The sequence below is a fragment of the Ambystoma mexicanum genome, chromosome 6q (assembly GCF_040938575.1).
Source record: "Ambystoma mexicanum isolate Mex_15411 chromosome 6q, UKY_AmexF1_1, whole genome shotgun sequence".
In the NCBI taxonomy this organism is placed as follows: Eukaryota; Metazoa; Chordata; class Amphibia; order Caudata; family Ambystomatidae; genus Ambystoma; species Ambystoma mexicanum.
The window spans coordinates 406671253-406695072 of record NC_090937.1 but is presented as its reverse complement, the minus strand read 5'-3'; the positions used below and the strand labels follow the sequence as shown (position 1 = coordinate 406695072).

Genomic DNA, 23820 nt, shown 5'->3' with positions numbered 1-23820 from the left:
GATAATTAATACACCTGAGATATATCTACATATCATTCCTTTCCCTGCCGATTATAGTCATCATTGTCAGACATTCTAAGAACTATTAAAGGGGCGATCAACCGGAACTTAATTTAAACATGAGTAGATGCACGGTTGTGTAATGAACTCTCTCAAAGCATATATCTTACTTTTCCCACTGGGAGAGAAAAGCCTGCAGCAGTTAACATTGATAGGTTGCAAGAATATGTCCATATATGGGACCCTAGTGATAGGCTATGCGATATTAAGCAGTAAGCGGCATATTGTTGAAGCCCACTACCATTATTCATCTTGTCAGGGCTTTCCCAAAGATACAAAACTGGCAGAAGTGCAGAAAAAGTTGCCCATCACAAGCCACTAACAGGTCTACCCAATTCAGAATTTCAAATAAAGAAAAATCCAGTGCACGCCCTGAGACTCATGAGTTGGAAACGCCATCATGTTTAAGGAATGGTTTTTCTTACACACTGACCCCAGAGTCTGCATGCTCACATGCAGGGAGGTGCCTGGATGGCACACTGCAGCAGAGGCGTAGCCAGGATTGTCTAATAAGTGGGGCGTGAAGCTAATGTAGTTGGGCCCGCCAAAGTGACATTAACCCCTGTAAATGCCCACACAGTGCTGATGAGTGGGCATGTACAGATTTTGGTTGGGACTTGCCCGCTCTGGCCCTACCCTGTCTACGCCTCTGCACTGCAGCCAACAACATCTAGACCATATGGTTAGCTAGTTGTGCCCTTGTCCACTGCCATGTTCCTTGTATGCATCCATGTTAGACTATTCTCCAGACTGGTGTAAATAACTGTTGGCCTGCATGTAAAACTTCAGCACAAGTAATCCTTGGGTGCCAGTTCCATTAGGTCGCAGCAGGCAGCCATTTCCAAATATATAAGTGACAGAACTGCATTCTCTTGATTGGTTAACGTCTGACTATAAATAAATGCAATCTGCTATAATTCCCCAACAACTTTAATTGACATCCGCGGATTCCTCAAGGAGGTTACAGTTATAGACCATTCTGAGCCCTTAAACAGATATATTGACTGTCACATGATCATTTGCAAATAAGTTTCCACATTTAAAAAGAAATAGGTAAATCACTGTCCACACTTAACCAGTAGTACACAGGTGTGGTGTACCACTGCAAGGATCCAGAGAGCTCCAGAAGCACCATCAGCTTCTATTCAACAAATGCAACCACTGACATGATTGCTTGCACCTCATTAAAATAAACTGTGATCTAAAACAGTTATATACTATATATGTGATAAATTACTCCCTATGGAACATTATAAGAATATTGTAATTCAGTAGGGAGTTTCTTGACCTAATAGAGGTTACACAATTCCAAGGTGGCGTTTATATATATTAGAGGGGATTTTATCCCCTATAATACATGGCCACATTCATCCCCTTTAATACTTGGTTTCTTGCTTACACTCATGCAAGAGATTTTTCCATTCGTTGATACATACATCCAATGTAGAACCGGTTCAGGCGAAAAGAAAAACCACTGCTTTTCACGTTGTGGCCTGCTGCAAACATATGTTAAGCGTTTTAATACAATGCACTCAGAAGCCATTTCGCGGTTAAAATAAGTGATAAGAGGCAGATATATACTTGTGCTGCTTTTTTAATCTGCAGGCTGCAGCAGTGCCCACAGTAAACATACTACTATAAACAGTTCCTTATCAATTAATGGCTGCACAGGGTCACAGGAAGCTGTATCAGAAGAAAGGAATCTTGAAAGCAAATTAAGTGTTCCGGTGGCAGCTGGAATTCTGCTCTGTGCTTGTTCAAGCAGCAGGAAAAACCTAAGTGTAATACATTATTACAGATACAGTGGTAATGGAAATGTCCTACAGGTGAGTGTTCATATCACTAATATACTGTCACATCTAGGATAAAGTACCATACCGTACGGTATAAGGATGTTGCAAGTCACTGAGGAGTTCCTTGACCACATAGAGGGATGAGGCCAAACTTTGAGCTCCTTTATAAGGTCACAGAGCTCCAAGGTGACTTGCAATATCCTGTATACATATGGTGGGGGTATTGTGTTCCTTATAATGCATGGCCACACAGTGTGATCCCCTTTCATACATGGCCTTATGCTTAATCTAATGTAAGAGATATTACATATTGTGGGATGGATTAACCCACTGATGCTCCACCCTGCGGCATCACTGTGTTCCGGTGTTGCCAGAATTATCAAAATGGCCACAAAACCCCTGTGCGCGCCAAAACCTATGGAAATTGCGCTTTGCAACACAAAAAGACGGCTGCCCAATCTGCCATGGATGTTGTCAGTGGTGGAACAGAGAGCGCACTCCTGAAACATCTCATTGGGCTGCCCAACAAGTAAAAATGTAGCCTGCATGAAATGTAGTGCTTTGCTGAAAGAAATCCCAAATTTTGTTTTCAAATCTTTTTCTTGGTTGCTGAAACTGCAGAATGCTGGCACAAAACACTCGCAAACATCCACTATTCTTGCTGGGTGCTACAAGTCACTTAGTTCAAGAAATCCTTATGAACAGACAATGTCCTGAAAAGCTGAATTTGTCATCAAAACATTCACAGCAAAAATGTGCCTGCCTCTGAAATCTGTCAAAATCTGGGCGCAGTACCCGTGGCTGCCTGTATGAGAGCTGTCAGCAGATTGCACTAAAACTGTAAACTTGAACCACTGAAATCTAATGTCTGAAAACTAAATTACCTGTTATTGAGAGTAACCAAGGTTGTAACTATTTACATCCCATGGTTTAGAATCTGGAATAAGTGTTCTAGCTGCTTGTTTTGAAATTACAAATTTGTTTTAAACCAAGAAAAAAATGTAACAGAATGACATTGAATTTAAGCCTGCCTAAAGCAATTTAACCAGTCAAACAGCCTCCCCCACGGAGGCCAGGCATCTCCCTTCTGCTCACTCCACCAGGAAATCACACCTCTCTGATGATTCGATTAGGGGAGGAGAATTTGGTCTGCCAGGGGAAGAAGACAATGGACTTCCTCCAGTCAAAGGCAGGCTAAGTGTGAAGAGTCATAAATGCCCTGGGCCTCTGGAGGAAATTAGAGGAGACTGCTTCTAACTGCAGAGAGCCAGAAGTAGGCAGAGACAAGCAGCCATTTGGAGCAGGACATTCACAAAGAAACATTTTGTTAAAGACACATAACTCACCACTTAAAATTGTTTAAATTACAAAAATCACATATTTGTGTATCTAAATTCTGACTGTACATTTTAAGAGGCAGCAAAACCGTGTGACATGTTCTAGAAGGAAACGGCAGAAAAGGTGGTTTTACACCAAATGTATTTGTGCCAGAAGTATGAAACATTATACCCGTATGCCCATGTTCAACGCACATGTTTGTACACATTTTCGGAAAAACTAGACATTGTGTTCCAGACAAAAAGGACAAAATTCTGTCAAAAGCAGACACAAGATCCCACAGCGATGAGGCTTGGAGGAGTATCTGCTGCACAAAATATGTAATCTATGAAATCTATATATGTTATTATTATAAAGATTGCACACATGTAAATATGTATTGTACCAAAAGTAGATTTTATGTTCAAGACACAAGGGGAGGATTCTCTGACTCATAAACTCACACCATCATGGTGACACCCTGTTTTCTCCTCCAATCAAGGGAGAGAAGAGATTCTAGCCAATCACCTGCTAAAGGGGGCACACACACCCCTTTAGGATAAGCATAAATAGAGACAGCTGAGGGCTTAGAAAAGACAGACAGATTCACCCACTAACCGATTTCTTGCAGAGCACCCTGCGAGAGGACCATCCATCTTCCTTGCTCCAGACTCTAGAAACCTGGCAAGCAGAAAGGCTCATTGCATAGCTGAACCATTTTCAGCTGGGCCCTAAGATCCCAGAACCCACCTCAGAGATCTAAGGGGAACCAAAGAAACAGCTGGGCTGTGCTGTAACTGCTTGTCTGCTAAATAATTATCTTCAGAACCAAGAAGGGCAGATTAAACCCAATCCTGTACCGTGCTGTGCCGATCCTGCCCAGTCCGGTCGTGCGGTGACCAGAGCGCCTTGCTGATTGCAGACCCAGTCCAGTCCTGTGTGCCCAGCAGTCTGTCCCAGAACCAGAATCCCTGACCAGAATCCCTGATGGTTCCATTCAAAACATACATAGTGAGTATCTATAGAATAGAACTGTGTCACTAGCATATGTACTGTCCATAGCAATCCCTATCTAAATCCATCCTATCTTGTCCTTAGAACCTGATATTATTGGGAGTAGTTTGCATTGTCAGAACTTTCCTTGCACACAGTTTCTCTTATTTGTATTCTAAAATCATAAATCAATAGTGTTGTAAATAAATATATTGAATCCCAGAAAGAAATTGATTATCCACCACGTGAAGGGTCCCTGGCCAGGACTGATGGAGATTCATGTGTGACATTCTATTTTTCTATAGTCATAGCCTAGTGTAAATGAAATCCCATTTGTCTTTGAAAAGTGCATCCCTGTTTTCCCATTCTTGCGCCTATCTCAGAAAAACGACCTCCACTAAAACGCCCATACCTTCCTCAATTTTTATGCTAGAAACAATGTTTCAACTTCTACTTGTAGCTAACATCCTCAGCTTTCCGTAGAACCTAGAACCGCATTCCAAATCCATATAGGTCCCCCGCGATTGTGATTACTGCGCGTGGAAAAGTTTGCTGCAAATTTTGTTTTAGGACATTTCTATCACGTTTAAAACAGCTTTTGATTGCACCCAACCTCAATTTAAGATTTCTCATTGCTTATTAGTATTGAATCATTGCTAGTGGTTGTCAGCAACTATCTAAAGCGGCTCCCATAAGGATGTAAACAATTTCAGCAATTTAAGCCATATTTAGTGTTTTACCCAATCCATTCTCAGATAACTTTAAAACCATTTTGACAACTTGCCAATCAGTTCTGTTTCTCTCTTGTGTTTGCTGGGGGAAGAGGGAGGAGGGGTTGGGATTGACATTTTGTTTGAATTCTGCATTCCTGAAACCTGTTCTCTCTCCTCCTATCTCTTTACATTGCCTGTTGGGGGGTTGAGGGTTGTGCAGGATGAAATAGTAACTATACTGCTATCTGTTCTGAACACACACAAAAGTATTATTTCTGTGCTCAATTGTTTTGCTCAATATTACTCCTTGTGATTAAAGAGATTGCTTAGTGTTACATCACCCCATTGGTGATCATTGTATACCCATTAAACATAGTGTGATTATATTGTAACTACATGAATAAATATTTTAACTTTTGAAACCAGCCTGATTCCTGGTTCATTGTGACCTGGGGGGGTTCCAAGAGAGGGGCTTGATATGAGTGGTACATCGTTCAGAATAAGGATTTCAGTTGTGCATTACACGCTAGGCGTTGACTTACGTGAAGTGCCAGATTGAAATCACTTACAATACGCTTATCCATATAAACAATGTAGAATGTTTTTGGATTTGAAAACAAAAGCTGAAATGCAGCTTCTAATGTGTTGCAAGAAAATAGTTTAAGCAGTTTAATATAATGCACTGAAAACCCGTTTTCATTTTGTGCTTTAAAACAAGCAATAACATGCAGATTCTTGCTCACTTGTGTTAACCTCCAGCAATGCAAACATTAATCTTCTACCATAAACATTACCTTGTCAATTAATGGGTATCAAATGTCACAGAAAACTATTTTGCAAGCAAGGAATTTGAAAATCGTATCACTGCCCTAATTAAGTGCTGCAATGACAGCTGGAGTTGTGCTCTGTGCTGGCTCATGCACAAGGCATTGTGATGTCACAACCGAAGCGTAATACATTATTACGAAGCGTTTGTGATGCCGTTGTCTTATTTAAGGTCAGTTGTGATGTCACAACTAATCCATAATAAGACAAGTATTTCCAGACTTTTATTCGGATATTGCAGGCTGACATGTGTTGTAAATTAATTATTTACAGGCTGTTAAAGTGATGTTGCAGATGGCCATGCATTATAACACAATAATCAACTAATTGAGCATATTTTGAAATCTTTACTCTTAAATAAGATATCCTATTATCTATTTCTAGCATAGACTCCCTTTTGAATTCAGATTTATGAATACGAGTTCATAATTTCTCCAATGCGGATAACAGAGTCTCAGTCTCCAAAATGTGAAGGCAATCTGGAATTACTTTACAGTTAGCCTAAGTTCCAAATCAAATGTTTGAAATTATGTGCAGTGCTACTCACATTCAGGAAACCACAGGGATATATTAACATATACACCGCATAAGGTTTTTCACATAAATACATTGGACCACACTTAGACAAGGTATTCGGCACAAGTACAGCATGTACAATGATAACATTTATAAAACTCGAATATGTTCTTTGTCATTCTAGATGTTCACAATTCTAGTGGGCAAAGCCTGCTTAGATATATGTCTTTCAAATAGGAAAGTCAGAAAAGCAATCTATGGAGCACAAAAGATGCAAGTTAATTTATCTTTGTAATTTCACTGTTTCATAAAAATGAGTAACTCCCGTACACCTGGCCGTTGGTATTTGCCAAGATTCATTGCATCCAATGTCTCCCTAAATCATTCAGGTACTTTAAGTGGTGGATTATACAGTGAATGTAAATTATGCAAGAATACACTGACCTGTGCACTCGTGCTTCAGCCCTTTCCCATAGTACCCCTTCTCGCAGATGCATTCAAACTGGCCGGTGTGTGTGCCACACTTGCAGCTGGCCATCTCATCGCAGCAGTCTTCACCCGCCTCACACAGGTAGGAGCAGTGAGAAGCAGCTTCTTGGATATAACTACCAGAAGGAAGATCTGTCAAGGCACAAGAAAAACAATCCTGAAATATTCAGTAGCAATTGATTATACATTTTTTCAGACCATGACTATGATACAAAATGCATCCATTCTAATTTTCGACAGCTGTTTGGGAAGGGGATCCAGCACCGAAATGCTATGGCAATTCCCTTCTGAACAAGAGTACCAACAGCAACCCCATACACGTGTTTCAGCCTTGTTGGGCATCATCAGTGAGGTGGAGCTGTGCCTCTCTGAGCAGAGTGAGCAAGGAGTCCACGTCTGGATGACCCTAGGACAATGGGTCGTCTGGTCTGACCAGACGTCCTATGCGGGTCCCGCGAGGGGACTTTTTGAGCTAACACCGGGCCCGTTATTAATGAGCCAGTTCTTAGCTCCCTCCCCATTCCCATTGAGTCCTATGGGGGCTCAAATGGGAATGTGGATGGGTACATTGAATGAGGAATTACCAGGTCCTCCAAGGTTGGAATGGCCTGGTATTTCCTCATTCCAGGAACCCAAACTCAGACCCGAGTTTGGAGACAGCCATGCCCTTGACTCAACCACACTCTCCTGTTTCTTCTGTGCCTATGTCTCTGGATTCCGGGGACGAGGGTTCAGCTGGCTTGGGCATGGGAGAGAATTCCAGTGTTCCGTCCAGCACCGGGAGCAAGTCCACGATTGATGCCCTCTCACGGGTCAGTTCCTTTCTCCGTCCCAGCCCTCTTTGGGCTTCTAAACCCACCTTAAAAGGAGAACCTTGTCCATCAGTCCCACCTTAATCTGAACCTGCAAAATTGTCAAAATGTCCCTGTCACCTATTGCTCACTGAGATGGCCGATATTAAAAACCTCCTACTAGTCTTGATGAAGGGGGGTTAGGGGAGTCAGGGGGAAGGGGAGAGGTGGTGAGGGCTCAGCAGGGGTTGGTCCCGGGGGGTCAGATAGACCTAACTTAGAGCCTACCAAAGGGTTTCATCCTTTGTACACCTGCCCACCCCCTGCCTCCCTGGCCAGGGCTCTCCCACCAATAAGGAATCGATCAGAAATGGCTCTCCCTATTCCCTCCCCCACAGAGGGAGTCCACCGGGACCCTAGCTTCATGAGCCAAGCATCCTTCTTTGTGGAACCTCGTGAGGAGAGCCCAGGGCACCATGTGTCCAGAGGGTAGGGGGGATAGTGCTCTAATCCCTTGTCAGGGGAGGCCTCTTTTGGAGCATAAGACACCTGAAGGCTGTAGTAGTTCAATAGTGCTTCTCCATGGTGTCCCAAAACTAATGCCAGACACTAGAGAACCAAGGGACGCCCTTTGGAACACATGTCTTCACTGGTAGCGGGCTGTTGGGGATTGTGGGTTCGTATCTAGGGGTTTGTTGCTGGAGTGTATTAGGCTGTCCAAATTCTCAGCCAAAACGGATACTGACAAACTGGTTTCAGGGACGTTTTGGAAAAAAGTAATGGCCTCTGGCAGACAAGGAAAAGTGACATCATAGTCAGCGTACCCCTTATCACTGCCCCTGCACACCCGATGGGAACATCCTCTAGTAACAGTCCCCTCTCAGGGGCTAATTTGACTGCCTTGGGTCTGAGGCGCTATGGGAGGTATCAGAGGCAGGGTGGTGGCAGTGCCTGATAAGGGACTAAAAGTACTATTCGGGGGCACTCTCGGAGGGTGCAGCCTTTTGCATTGCCTTGCTGCTTCTCTTTTGTTGTGTTCATTTTAATTATGCATTAGAACTGTTTTTTTTAGGATGCACTTTGATGGCCTTTTTGGCCGAATAAAGTTGTTTGACTTAATTCGTAATTGTGGATTTTGTTGTTGCATTTCCTTTTGTTTAAAATAATTTGTAATTTCTTTGCATTTATCCTACAATTTTCGTCTACCCTTTGTTGTTTGACTGTTTTTGTAACATTCTTAAATGTCTTAGCTAATAATTGAGCACATATATATATGAATGCTAGAATTAGTATTTTTTTTCAAATACACACTGCTAAAAGATAGATGTCGACCTTCAGTGCTGCCAAATGCTATGTTTTATTATTTTCGAAACGGGCAATTTAATTGTGTATGATTGCAATAGCAGTTTCACAAGCATTGCTGTTAATGTAGATGCTTAGGAATGCCTATAGCGATAAAATGATAAAATGATAAAGGGTCTAGATTCAACTATAATATGTTATGGAATTGCCACTTTCTTTTTTACAAACTAGTTTAAGTTTGTATAAATGCAATATCGCACATCTTGTGAAAGGTCTCGGACAATGCACGGCCCACACCGCGTGAAAATATTGTGCATGCTCAACTGTAGTCAGTGCACTGTTAATAATCACATCCCTTCCTTGAGTGGGTCTGCAAAGCTTCACATTCTTTCAGTGCGATTTCATATTGCACAGTTTAGCTGATTGAACCAATGTGCTGAATGATGCCTTCACAGTTCTTTGTAAACACACTCACTTTAATTGATGTGAGATGGTTTTTTGGCGGGTTTTTATTCCAGACATAGTTATATGGTCATTTCTCATATATTTCACTCCTGGCTTGGAATAGTCCCCTTTGTTTTCAGCCAAAGACTCTCTGAGTGCTCTATCGTGCTTGAAATATGGACACGTCTTGAAGTAAAGTGCAGTGTCACTGTGTGTATTTCCAATAGACATTTATTGCAATGTCGCAGTGGATCAAGCTGCCTTTACTTTTTACCGTATCTGTTCTAATAGAGGTATTAGTGTTTCTTAAGTATCTTTAATTTTGAAATTGAGTGTCCCAACTCCCCAATAATCATAGTGTAGGTTCTCACCCAGGTTCCCCAAAGAGTCCCACAACCCAAATCTTTCCACACCTGCCCCTTCTGTTTTTTGGGGCACTTTCGAAATGCCAAATGAAATGTATTCACACAATCAAGTTAGGCGATTCCCGAATGGTTCTTTCTAAAAAAACACAATAATTCCAATGTGTTAACGGGTCAACAGTAGACAAATCTTTGGAACTATCTGAAAGAAAGAAAGGAACCGGACTGGGCAGTAGGAATTGTTTTCCTCCTGCCCACATCCTGTTTTGGAAACTCTTCACTGGCAAGCAGCTCCTGCGAGGTATTTTGCTCCACAATGTTCTTAGTAGTTTTATATATTTGGTTGAGAGCACCGTGTGCTATTCAATTTATTGTAAACGTCTTTCCTGAAATGATGTCAAAACAATGGCAATGGCTAGAACACCCGTTGAATTGGCTTTAGGCACTTGAGTAGTGGTTCTTAAGAGAGCGACCTTGAAAGAATGAACAGCAGAGCATCCCTGAATACATTTAAACCTTTGAGGCCTGATTCATGGAAACGTGTGCAGAAATCCTGCAAGGGTTGCGTGCTGAGAAGGACACTGTGTGAGCCTGCGCACAGAATAGAACATGTACGAACTGCGTATTCATGGAATTGTTTGCGCAAAGTAACCATATTCGCAAGTCGCGGCTGGAACGCCCCCGACACGCCCAAACGCAAAGCAAAAACTGCCAGATTATCTACGTTTGCGCACTTTCCCGGGCGCGAATACACACACCCTTCAAACAGTTTGTGGGGACTGTGTGCAGGATGCCCCGTAACTGTTCCTGCACCCCGACAACCTGCATATGAAAAATCATAGCTCGGTCTAAACTCGCAAAATCTGTGTGCAAACCCCTGTAAACCGTTCCTGCACCCCACTACACAGCTTACACGTACCCATAAATTACATCGGAACCCCACTTGAGTAAATGCACCCCAAAATCCGACACAGTACCCAACCTCCGTGCTGCAAATCTTACGTGCATGTGTAGCTACACCTGCCTTTGGCTGGTGGATCATCTGGAGGACTTGCGTGGCCATTTCCTGGCAGAGAGGTTGCGCGATTGAAAACATGAATATGTCTCGTGCCGCGCAATAGTGGGCATGCAAGGGACTGCCTGCAGGTCGTCCCTCGGAACCCCCACTTTTTCGCATGTTCTTCCCCATTTCTGGCGTTCAACCCCCTTCCCAGCCCTCTGCGCAAGCCACGTCCATGCTTTGCATGGAGTCTCGCGCAAGGCCCTCAACGGTTCGCACAGACTTGCTGAGCCAGTGCAAACTCAACACAAGTCCAGGAAAAGTACTGCACATTCGATTCCATGAATCGACAAAGGCGGATTTGCACACAGTGGTGCGTGCAAGTGCCCTATTTTCCACGCAGATAATTCCATGAATCGGGCCCTTTATCTGTAGCTCTGTAAGCAGTAGAGGAGTCCACTCGGCTTTCTTGCCAGGCTTTGTGTTTTTTTTCTAGACTACAACTAGACTAGGTGGGTCTTGTGATCACATTGAACTTCTGTCCCCTACAACTGCTCACCCCCTTCCACAAAAGAAAATCCCTCTACCGCCAATTTTTACCCTTTTCTGTCCCCAATACCCTGCCTATTGTCTATATTTCAGTGCTCCCCCAAACTCGCTTTTCCTATCCCCATTTCTCTAGCCTGTGACCCCCCACTACCACTGTGCTGCAACGCCCCCAAACACCACTGCCCCAATACCCCTGTTAGTTACCCTACCCCACAACTGCTGACCATGTGCACATTGCAAGCATACTCCCACCATACGTTCCAGCACCCCAGCTTACCCCACTACCTCCCCACCATACAGCCATACCCACACCATACATGGTACTGCACCACCTCCCACCACATCTCCCTCGACAACATACATGCATAATCCACATCATGCATTCCCTCCACACTTTTCCACCCCAGTCCCTTACACATTTTGTAGATTTTGCTGCCTGCTCATCACTCAGTGGCTGATCAGTTGGGCAGGTCGATTTGTTCAAAGGGACGACCAGTCCAAACTGGCCACCACTTAATGAAGATCTTTTGGAGGACGCACTGGACAGAGTCGAGCAAATTACCCGGTGCCTTCATACAATCCTGCAGCATCCAACATGACACTCTATGCGCATCCAAAACCATACCACAACATTTTCCTACCAGTATTTCAAGTATTTTATATGTGAAAAACAGTTTTGAGTGTGATGATATGCATATTATCTAAAGAAGATTTTGAAGTAATGTCGGTAATTAGAATTCAACCAGCCCAAAAGAGTTGCATAGGGTTAGTATAGGTATTCTTTTTCCTCAAAGTCATTTCATTAAATAGAACTCGGGGGCTGCACACATCTCTTAATTGCGCCACAAATGTATTTCAAAGTTTTGGACACTTAGTCATAAAGAAAATACATTTATTGATGGCCCTTATTGATAACACGTGTTTCGGCACACTCCTAGTGCCTTCCTCAGATCAGGGCAATGTCTGTTTACTAAGTATTAATGATACAACATAAAATTGGAAATTTAGCAAATAGAAAATCATAAACGTTACAATTACAGAGGAGCACAAAGCATATTGAATTCATATGTTTCGCAAATTCCCCAAAACAAAAAATAAAAATACATGACAAATTGAGACATTCATTTATAAACATAAGCAACATGGATTAAATGCATAGACCCATTTGTAAACCAAACCAAAGTAGTTAACACATACCAGTCAGAAGTCGAAAAATCATTTGGAGGAGTGTGGAGGTGGGAGTGAGGGGTAGTTGAAAATATAAGAAAAAAAGAGAAATGGGAATATTTGAGTTAATAGTCGAAATCACGGAGTTGCATTGATTAACTTATTGGAAAGATCCCAAATGGGTAAATCTAGCTTACCCATCCACTGTTTTGACCGCTACAAATAACGTGATTGGTGGCTGAGTCCCATCAGACTCCAAACGTTTTCTAAAGGAACCGAAGTGAAACATCCGAATCACTGCGCTGTATTAATACATTATTGTTCTATTCAAACATGCATTCGTGTGTACAATTTCCTCAAGTACGTATTTCGCCTGACATTAACATTGGTTTCCCTTCAAGATATCTAAACTGGCTCCCATTCCACTGTAGCGTTTCCGCACGGCAGTGTGATTTGAACGGTCTTCATGTCATTACCCAAGTAAAATCACATTTTATCATTGTGTGCATTAACGATAAAGAGCTTATGCGGGTGAAGATATCAACTGAAGTTTTGAACGCGGACCCTTTGTTGATTGGTACGTTATTGTGTGGGGCCTAGCAGACCCCTAGGGCTTACCTGACAAGTTCAATATTACTGCATCACGCGTCGGGTTCCTAAAATGGCAGACGCCATTCCATGTTATTTGTATATAAGATGTTACCATGGTAGTGGTATTTGGTCCTACTTCTGTTTCCGTGCTATGAAAGCTGTCGGCCATGTTTTAGTGGTGAGGACCTAATTATCTATGGCAAGTTTGTGCGTGTTCTTATGCCATTTTAAATTAAAGTGAAAACAGTCCTAAGCTGGAGTGCGTGCTCCATTAATTATGGTCTCTCTCCAAACTTATTACATATGGATCTAGTCCGATATCACACCCCGAGGAGTGTTATCTCCTCCAGGTGCATGCTGGGAGAAGTAGTCCCTCTGAATTACTACGACAGGGCGGGCCTGGGGATAACACCCGCAAACCTTCTTACTTTTAAGTATCGTCTTGGGAGGCAAGTCTATTCCTACATCAAACATAAATACCCCATATATTAGGGTACATCATGCCAATCTAGGGTTGAAGATGATTCAATTGAACATATAGAATTTTATATAGTGCCTATTGTGAGTACCTAGTTATTACGGATAACAGCTTAAGTCTCATCTGGGAGATAATGGACTACATAAAAATGGCACAAAACCACCTCGACACACCCAACTGTTACCAAATTCTGTCAAGTAATCCGACGAACAGAATAGTTCAAGAACTCAAGGACTCAATTGAGGGGTGGCACCGACAGGGCCTCATCACAGACGAGGAGAAAAGATTTTTGTTCATCCCGAAACCGACATTACCAACTATTTATTTCCTTCCCAAGGTGCACAAAGACTTCTCCACTATCCCGGAAGGAAGGCCAATTCTGAGTGGAATAGGTTGGGCCACAGAACCACTATCGGAATACATAGATCATATACTAAGACCTAAAGTTAAATTGGTAAAACCCTACCTAAAAGACACACCTTCTGCATTACATATTGTCGAGAACATCCAATGGCAGCCTACATACCATCTCGCTACGTGGGATGTCAAGGCCTTATATACGTCTATTGGACATGATTTGGCACTTGATACTGTTGACTACATTTTCAAGGATGAATCGGCATCACACTTCTCATTCGTTTGCATGCTAAAAGAAATGCTCATGGCCACCCTAGATAATAGCATCTTTACTTTCAACAACACTATATACAAACAGAAACGGGGGGTTGCCATGGGGGTCAAATATGCACCAGCACTAGCAAACCTAGTAATGGGCATGTTTGAGGACTTATTAATTTATACTACAGAGGCGTATAACAGACACGTCATCAAATGGACCCGGTACATTGATGACGTCTTGTTAGTATGGAATGGCACACCACAGGAGCTGGAAACGTTCAGACTCCAAATCAACAATAACCAGCTAGGCATTGAGTTCACAGGAATTAGCAGTAAGACAGAGATCAATTTCTTGGACCTGAATGTTTATGTTTCGGGAGAACATCTCAAAACCAGAACATATCAGAAAGAGACAGAAGTAAACTCCACATTATATGCAACGAGTTGCCACTATGAACCGGTAATCAGGAATATCCCTAAAGGGGAGTACATTAGGGCCAAGAGGAACTGTAATGAACTATCTTACTTTAATGAAGAATGTGAAACTTTGTCCAGGAGATTTCAAGCCAGGGGCTATCCAAGGGAGAGTATTGAAACTGCCTATAACAAAGCACAAAAAATCCCGAGGACACAGACCCTGACGCAACAGGTGAAACCTAATCCGTCAGACAAGGTGCGATTCATTACTACATACTGCGCAAACAACTATGTTATCAAGAGATCTCTTAGAAAATATTGGCACTTACTTAAATTGGACCCTCACATTGGGTCTTATATACATGACCACCCGTCATTGATCTATAGACGAGCCAAAACCCTGAAACAGAGCCTCAGCCTGTCATTACTACCAGAAGAAAGGGAGGAGACAACCGGGACCTGGCTAAAAGAATCCAGCCCAGGCTTTAGAAAGTGTGGCACATGTACAATGTGCAAATATGCCACACCTATGACAAACATTTTTAAGGCAGGCAATGGACCTCAAATCAAGATACGAGAACAGATAAACTGTAAAAGTAAGCACGTTATATATGCTATCATCTGCACTTGCAAGAAAATCTATATTGGCAGTACGATTCGTGAACTCCGCTTCAGGATCAGGGAACACCTGGCAGTGATTGGAAGCCAGGACAAGAATTTACTTCTAGCGGACCACTGGCAGCGCATCCACCAGATGGACAACAAACAACACATCAAATTTATCGGGCTCAAAAAAGTGACATTGGGATGCAGAGGAGGCAACCAGGAACTATTGTTACGTCAGGAGGAGGCCAAACTCATCAATTTCTTCAGAAGTGTAGAAAACGGCCTCAACACAGACAAGGAAATGTCATATTTTTTATAAAAAATGTTTTTAAAAATTTTTTTTTTTTTTTTTGGGGAGAATTTTGTAAATTTGTGTTTGGTATTGTATAGATCAGAGATAAGCGCCTGAGAAGCAGGCCAAAATACAGAGACAACTTGCAACCAATCGAATTGGTCACACTATATAGATGTGTAGACGTGTAGGTACCCTAACATATGGTGCATCCAAGTTCAATGTAGGACTGGACTTATCTCCCAGATGAGACTTAAGCTGTTATCCGTAATAACTAGGTACTCACAATAGGCACTATATAAAATTCTATATGTTCAATTGAATCATCTTCAAACCCTAGATTGGCATGATGTACCCTTAATATATGGGGTATTTATGTTCGATGTAGGAATAGACTTGCCTCCCAAGACGATACTTAAAAGTAAGAAGGTTTGCGGGTGTTATCCCCAGGCCCGCCCTGTCGTAGTAATTCAGAGGGACTACTTCTCCCAGCATGCACCTGGAGGAGATAACACTCCTCGGGGTGTGATATCGGACTAGATCCATATGTAATAAGTTTGGAGAGAGACCATAATTAATGGAGCACACACTCCAGTTTAGGACTGTTTTCACTTTAATTTAAAATGGCATAAGAACACGCACAAACTTGCCATAGATAATTAGGTCCTCACCACTAAAACATGGCCGTCAGCTTTCATAGCACGGAAACAGAAGTAGGACCAAATACCACTACCATGGTAACATCTTATATACAAATAACATGGAATGGCGTCCGCCATCTTAGGAACCCGACGCGTGATGCAGTAATATTGAACTTGTCAGGTAAGCCCTAGGGGTCTGCTAGGCCCACACAATAACGTACCAATCAACAAAGGGTCCGCGTTCAAAACTTCAGTTGATATCTTCACCCGCATAAGCTCTTTATCGTTAATGCACACAATGATAAAATGTGATTTTACTTGGGTAACAACATGAAGACCGTTCAAATCGCACTGCCGTGCGGAAACGCTACAGTGGAATGGGAGCCAGTTTAGATATCTTGAAGGGAAACCAATGTTAATGTCAGGCGAAATACGTACTTGAGGAAATTGTACACACGAATGAATGCTTGAATAGAACAATAATGTATGAATACAGCGCAGTGACTCGGATGTTTCACTTCGGTTCCTTTAGAAAACGTTTGGAGTCTGATGGGACTCAGCCACCAATCACGTTATTTGTAGCGGTCAAAACAGTGGATGGGTAAGCTAGATTTACCCATTTGGGATCTTTCCAATAAGTTAATCAATGCAACTCCGTGATTTCGACTATTGACTCAAATATTCCCATTTCTCTTTTTTTTCTTATATTTTCAACTACCTCTCACTCCCACCTCCACACTCCTCCAAATGATTTTTCGACTTCTGACTGGTATGTGTCAACTACTTTGGTTTGGTTTACAAATGGGTCTATGCATTTAATCCATGTTGCTTATGTTTATAAATGAATGTCTCAATTTGTCATGTATTTTTATTTTTTGTTTTGGGGAATTTGCGAAACATATGGATTCAATATGCTTTGTGCTCCTCTGTAATTGTAACGTTTATGATTTTCTATTTGCTAAATTTCCAATTTTATGTTGTATCATTAATACTTAGTAAACAGACATTGCCCTAATCTGAGGAAGGCACTAGGAGTGTGCCGAAACACGTGTTATCAATAAGGGCCATCAATAAATTTATTTTCTTTATGACTAAGTGTCCAAAACTTTGAAATACATTTGTGGCGCAATTAAGAGATGTGTGCAGCCCCCGAGTTCTTTTTACAATCGGAGTGGGGGAACTCTTTGTCTCCGGTTCTCCTGCACACACCATTGCGACACCACCGAATTTGGTGCATAGATCTTAAGTCGCGGAGGTCTAAGAGTGATTTACCCCAAAAAGTTCCCTACAACAAATTATTCATTTCATTAAATAGACAAAGATAACATTTAAAATAATTGTGAAGTTATGAATAAAAGGGCACACATTGTCAATTAATTCATTTTTAATCAGAGTGTGACAACGAGTATCTAATGATGTGCAACACTTTCAACGACAAGCTAGGAACTAGAAGGGGCGAGTTTTAAATGTTTGCATGAAAACCAATGAGTCGTTAGCACACAGTACTATTAAGCATTGCTATATCTTGAATCTCACATTTAAGCTGAAGGCCACTTTGATTTGTTCAGAACTAATCACACAGCTACCTTTGAAATTTGATTTCAGGTTAACATTTTACAAACTCCCCACCCTGTAAATTGTAATGCAGTGTTTAGTTTAAAATAGGCTTTGCTGAATTAGGTGGCCACAGACAGGCCATGTAACACAACTATTTCTTTAATCGTGTTGCTAAACATGGACTTCATTGCATTAAAGATCCCGTAGACATAATGCTAATTTAGCAATCATGTTTCTTTTTTTGTTTTTACGTTGGCAGTTACCCCTCAAGTTAAGCGCTAGTCTCAGACATGTGAATGAGTAGCATTAAATTGCATAGAAATACAACAACGTGTATTACTGCTGTCAGAAGCGGGAGCTATCTGCAATGAAGCGCTACATAACATCACAATGCTATTATTATTATTATTTTAAGGATATTACTCTTGATTAAAAGTCTTCTGTTTATTACACAGGCATTGAGATGCAGCAGCAGCTCTCACCCAGCGTATCCTCCCCAAAGTTTCTTCAGTGACCGACTTTTCCAAGTCCCTATCCCATTGTGACACTCAAGAGAGCTTCATGGCCGTCCTGATCTATTAAGCAGTTTGTACAATTTAGAAATCATCTTCTTAGGACAACCCTTCCACATAGTAAGCTCTAGTGCAGTGGGAGGATGTGTCCTAGCCGCACGTATCACTGCACTCGTCACCCAGTGCCTAGGTTGACAGTATCAAAAATGCTGATTCTCTGAGACGTTTAAAGCAGCCTTGCTTTCAGCACAAGTAAGTGGGGTATCCTCATAAAAAAGTGACCCAAATGCAGAAGCCCCCGCTCTGTGACATTCCCCAAGGTCCCCGCCAGATGCTCCCAGGGAAAACGTGGGTAACCAAAGACCAGAGACAAGGGACCCAAGCCCCTCAACATTGCAGAATGTCTAAAAGCCTTAAGCCACTATGCAAGCAAAGCCAGCGTGGACAGCAGGCGAGCACCACTGCTAGCTCTAAGGGTACTGTCGATCTAAAAGATGGATCTTGTAAAGCCAGCTTGGTGACCTATTTCTCGACCTTCACTCAATGTGACCCACCCTTTCCACCCTTCCAGTCCAGAATGCACAATGAAATATCTGCCATTAGCATACTTTTGGAGGACGGGAAGGCCCATACCTCCATTAAACTTATCAGCGTGAAGAGCCTGTGTGCCCACCCATGGCTTACGGTTCAACCAAACAAATGTCATCAACTTTTGATGAAGGGCCCTAACAGGGAGCGTGGAACAATGACGGGGAGGACTGTCATGTGTTACAAGAGCCAAGGGAGAGGATAGCTCAGCGGCAACGTTCTCGACTTGGAAGCAAGACGACACGGAGCAACACAGGTTTGCTCCCCGGGTCCGCACTTAGAAACCTCTGGGTATTAAGCATGTTATAAATAACCTATCATATCATCTATCATATCATATCATTCATTTTAATATCTGTTACACAGCCGATGGAAGATCTTCTGGGTCTTCCATCTCGAGAGGTCATCCCCCAGAGTCTTAAGTGACGTGGGAACATTGGCCCAATACAAGCAAGCAAAAGATGACATCAGCGTAACCCCCAACTAATCCAATTCACTATCTCTCTGGTGGAACAGGAACTTGTCTCAAATCCTTGCAATCACATCAGAGGACTCACATACATTTAACCCTTGGATTTACCAGATTTACAAGGTACCCTGAGGCTTGTTCAAACTTTCCAAGCTCTACCACCACAGTCGACAGGGAAGAGTGAGTGTCAGACATCATTAGCAATACGTTGTCAGCATACAAAGCCGTTTTATGTTCAGCCCTCAATTGGAATTCCCCTGATACCTTGATCAGATCTGATTTTGTTGGCCAATGGCTGCATTATCAGAGCAAAGATTAGGGGGGACAAGAGAAATCACTGATGGGTCCCTCTAGAGTTAGGTATATACTGTGAATATTGCCAGTTAATACATATACTAATTTTTGGGGAACTTGTAACAGACCATGACCGAAGCAATAAAGTTAGAGCTAAACCCAAACCTTATGATTGTCAAGAATATAAATCTCCAATCCACTCTATCAAAGACCTGATTGGAATCAAAGGCCAGCAGTGTCAAGGGGATATGGCACCTACGACTGACCTCCACCACATTAGGTGCTCGCTTAATGTTATAATGTGTGCTTCGATTTACGATGGAATCCGTCTAATCCAAGCTCACTAAGGATGGAAGAGCGCCCATTAACCTGGAAGCCAATATCTTTGGGTACATTTTGTCATCACTGTTAAGGTGGGAAATCGTATCATGTAACATCCTTTCCCAGTTTAAGAATTAAGGAAAGCAGCAGTTTTCCCAATGAATCCAAAACCCCCACAACTCCGTAAATGGAGTTTAATAAAGTGGTGAGAGGGGAAATCAACAGCATCTTAAACCTGTGCTTAATAACAAAGCGATTGTGATTTCCATTTCCTTCATTCATGAGAGGAAGCTCCAATTGATCACAAATCGTTTGGGAGAGCCAGGGAAGTGAAGTGGAAGCAAGGTAAGTGCACACTCAAATCCCTCCAAAGCCATCAAGCGTTTGTAGAAACTCAAGAAAACCTCAAGCTTCTCTGTCTCAGCAAACTGTCCCCCTGAGCATCACAAACACCCATTATGTGGATTCTGAATCACATCTTTTTTAGTTTTTTGCCAACAGCTTTTTAGGTTTGTTATCATGTTTATAATGATATTGTTTTGTACTCAGTAGGGATGTGGCCGTATCCTCTGTCATCAGAGCTTCCAGATATGACCTAGCAAGTTTCAACTTTCTAAAGGCCCTGACAGACTTTTCTTTTGGGAATGAGCAATCTCACATTCCCGTAACTCCTTAGCTTGCTTTTTTGACTTGAAATATGCTGCCGACCAACTAATAAAGTCCCCCTTTATAACAGCCTTTATTGCATCCCACAGAAATCTGTCGGGGTACTGACTGGCAAAATAATTGGCAAAGGCTGCAGAATTTCCCCATGCGTGACCGGGTCCTGAAGGATCAGGTCATACAGCCTCCACTCACCCCAGCAGGTAGGTTAGGTCCTTCTAATGAGGCCCGAACTCAGAACCTGAGACAAAGGGATCCATAGAGGCAGACAATAAATGAAAATCAATTCAGAAAGATCCTCTGTGTTCATGTGAAAAGTGAGTGTACTCACTATCAACCCCATGCAGGAGCCTCCAGGCGCCCACTATGACCAGTCCCCATAAGGTTCTCATCTGGGAGATTGCATTCCTCTAATCCACAGAAGTGGGAAGAAGTATCTTGTCTATCTCTGGCACCAGCTTATAGTCCACCCCCCATCACCAAGTCACCCTCCGCAAATGCCGCTAGAGTCGGGAAAAGGGCTGTCAGAAATGTGTGTTGGTTATTGTTTGGGGCCTATAGGGAGGCCAGTATGTCCAGGATCCAGAGATATCCTAGCAGGTGTCATAAAGTTCTCTTTCGTACATTAGTAATGGACCCCGGTCAGTACATCATTAATCCACTGGTTCCAAAGTTGAGCAGTGAAGAACAGTCTGTGAGTCCTAGCCAATTCTATTTCCTTGTCCTCCAGCCATTAAAGCAGGGACCTAAACAGGTCCAGAGCATAGGCTCTTAAATCTGAGTCCAGAATCTGTGAGGGAATGCCCTTGAGCTGAATGTTGTTTCTCTGTGATCTGTTCTCCAAATCCTCCTGTCATAGGAGAATCATACAGATTTGAGCCTCTAGCTCCTCCACCCTGTTAGTCAGCTGGGATACCTCATATGAGAACTCACATGTATTATTCTCTAGATTATTGATGCAAGCCTCTGCCAAGCCCATAATCGTACAACTGTGGCCACCTTCTGTACGTGTTTTCCCGCCGTGCATTGTATTTCGTTTTCAGATCAGAGAAGATTTGCAAGAGGTCTGACTTTTATTTTCATTTTTATTGTATTGTTCATTTGTAATGCACCTATACACATGTGTCTCATGGTGCAACAAGGCAAGGGGTGTGGGAGGGGCGAATGATCTTACTAGGCCTTGTACAAGTGCAGGTTTTTAAAACGTGCTTAATACCTGAGGTCTATTTTGAAGCTTGGATCTGAGATACAAACCAGTGTTGCTCAGAGTGGTCCTGCTTCCAAGACCTGCACGTTCCCACTGAGCTATCCTCCCTTGCCATTGAGCTATCCTTCCTATCCCTCTCTCCCTTTGTGGCTAGAGTAGACAGATCCCTCTCCACCCCAGGCCTGGGCCTCCACCAAAATCTTCACTTTCTTGGACTTGTCCTGAGTTTGCACCAGGACCAATACATTGCAGCATCTACCCCCTTTAGGCATATTAGTAGACATTTTAGCAGTTATGGGTACAAAATGGTGCAGAACACAATGAGCATCAGAGGTTCTTGCTTCAACGTGATCAAAAGCAATATAAAACACAGGGACAACTCCCCAACATTATTCGAGACATAAGACCAATACTGTGATAATGGAGGGTGTTAAGACTGCCTGGAAAGTCCCAAATTACACAAAGGTTGATGAGCCAGATCAAAACAGACTCAATAAGAGAAATAGACAAAGTGCAAGGCAAAAGACAGCTTTATTATCATCAAAATGCAACTGGGACAGCATACACGCATATAAAGTCTTGCCGCTCTCAGCATGCATATCAAAAACAACAGTTTATACATTCAATATTCATCAAAACTGACATCTTACTGCAATCTTAGTTACCAAAACCTACGGGGTATGGGAATTAGTTAATAATGGTGACTATATATACACTCTATAGGGGTCACGTTTCTGATTGGGTAATGCTTGTCTGATGGCTCCTCCTGAGACCATCTCTAAATTGATAAAGGTAAAAAGGCATCTCTACAATGAACTATTGATTGGCATAATAAGTAACGGACAGCCTAACATCCGGGTTTTTGATTGGTTGGCTTTCTACTGACCAACCTTGAGCAACTGACAGGTCGCCATGATATGAGCCAGACCGGAGTAGGGGGCGAGAGGTCCACAAACATCTTTACTTTCAATTAAAGAAGATACCACCCTCATTTCTAGGCCATGAGCCAGGGTGATCTCTGTGTATTTGGCCTTGCATGACATTGTGTGTCTTGGGATACGTATAATGAGTAAGGCAGGTGTGTTTGTTACTAATGAATAGACAGTGTTCTTCAATAATCGTCACATGTGATTGGACGGTGTTCAGTATTATTTCACCCTGCATTTATTAGGTTTTAGCTAATGTTAATGTGAGTGTTATGGTTTCTTTTACTACTGGGGACACTCTTAAGTTATTCTTCCTGGAGTCTATTGGCTTATAATTGTCCTGCACCTGGCTTATAAAGGCTAGTTGTACTCTTAATTAATTTGAGAATATATGGCTTGCGTCTTGGGAATCGTTATCTTGTGCTTTCTCTCTGCCGTGACTATCCTCGCTTATTCATGGTAACCTTGGCTTGGGCTGCTAGCTACTGTCTGAGCTCTGTTCGGATCCATATTTTGTTATTTTAGCATTTTGAGTACTCATGAATCCTTGATACCTTTTGTTTAATTAAGAGCATGTTATGGATTCTATTTCAGAAAATATGGCTGCCCATTACTGTTGCGTTTCTATGTTAGTGAGCTATATTTGTGAGTCGTTCATGTTGTATACAGCTTATACATTGCTTATGATAGTATTCTTCATTTATTGTGGATGCAATGTTAATATTCTTCATGTATAAATGTGTGTGTTACCTAGTGTTTGCAGGCCACATCCGGGAGCAACAGTAGGGAATTTAGGGTCACTGTGATGTGGTCATGAAGTCTGTGGTCAATAGGCCTAGCTGCCTTGTTGTGGATGACCTGAAGTTTGTGAAGATGGTACCTAGGGAGACGCAAATAAAGGCTAGGTCAATAGTTTAGCCACAAGAGGACCAGAGCTCTTGTGACGTCCACCTTTTGAAGGAAGAGCAGGACAGGTAGAGTACACTTGAAAAGGTGCACTACAAAGTCAAATGTATTAGAAATCACAAGCATCCCAGAAGGGGGTGCTGTAAATGTCCAAGGTTCTTAGCAAAAGAAATCATAGTCGCTCCATTGAATAACATGAGAAATGTAAGGAGGGAAAGAAGAGCCCAAGTAGATGGATTCATTCTTAGCTGCTGTAACACATAGATTGTGCTTGAAGAGAGTCAATTCATGAAGCAGCTGGAAAGCAATTTGAATGTCATCAGCATAAGATTGAGCAGAGCAAGAAAAAGTGGCAATCAGGACTGCTAGGGGTGAGGAGTGTGTGCTAAAGGGACAAGTGGAGATTATCAAGC

The 23820-nt window shown here is 42.3% G+C and overlaps 1 protein-coding gene across 2 annotated transcripts in view; it reads right to left on the bottom strand.

Moving 5' to 3' along the window:
• Positions 1–23820, bottom strand: part of SVEP1 (sushi, von Willebrand factor type A, EGF and pentraxin domain containing 1) — a 1471106-nt gene that overhangs the window by 1230503 nt on the left and 216783 nt on the right. For both annotated transcript variants that reach the window (XM_069630907.1, XM_069630908.1), the window contains exon 3: positions 6662–6838. In XM_069630907.1, the coding sequence (XP_069487008.1) occupies positions 6662–6838 (177 nt within the window). The remainder of the gene's footprint in view (positions 1–6661; positions 6839–23820) is intronic.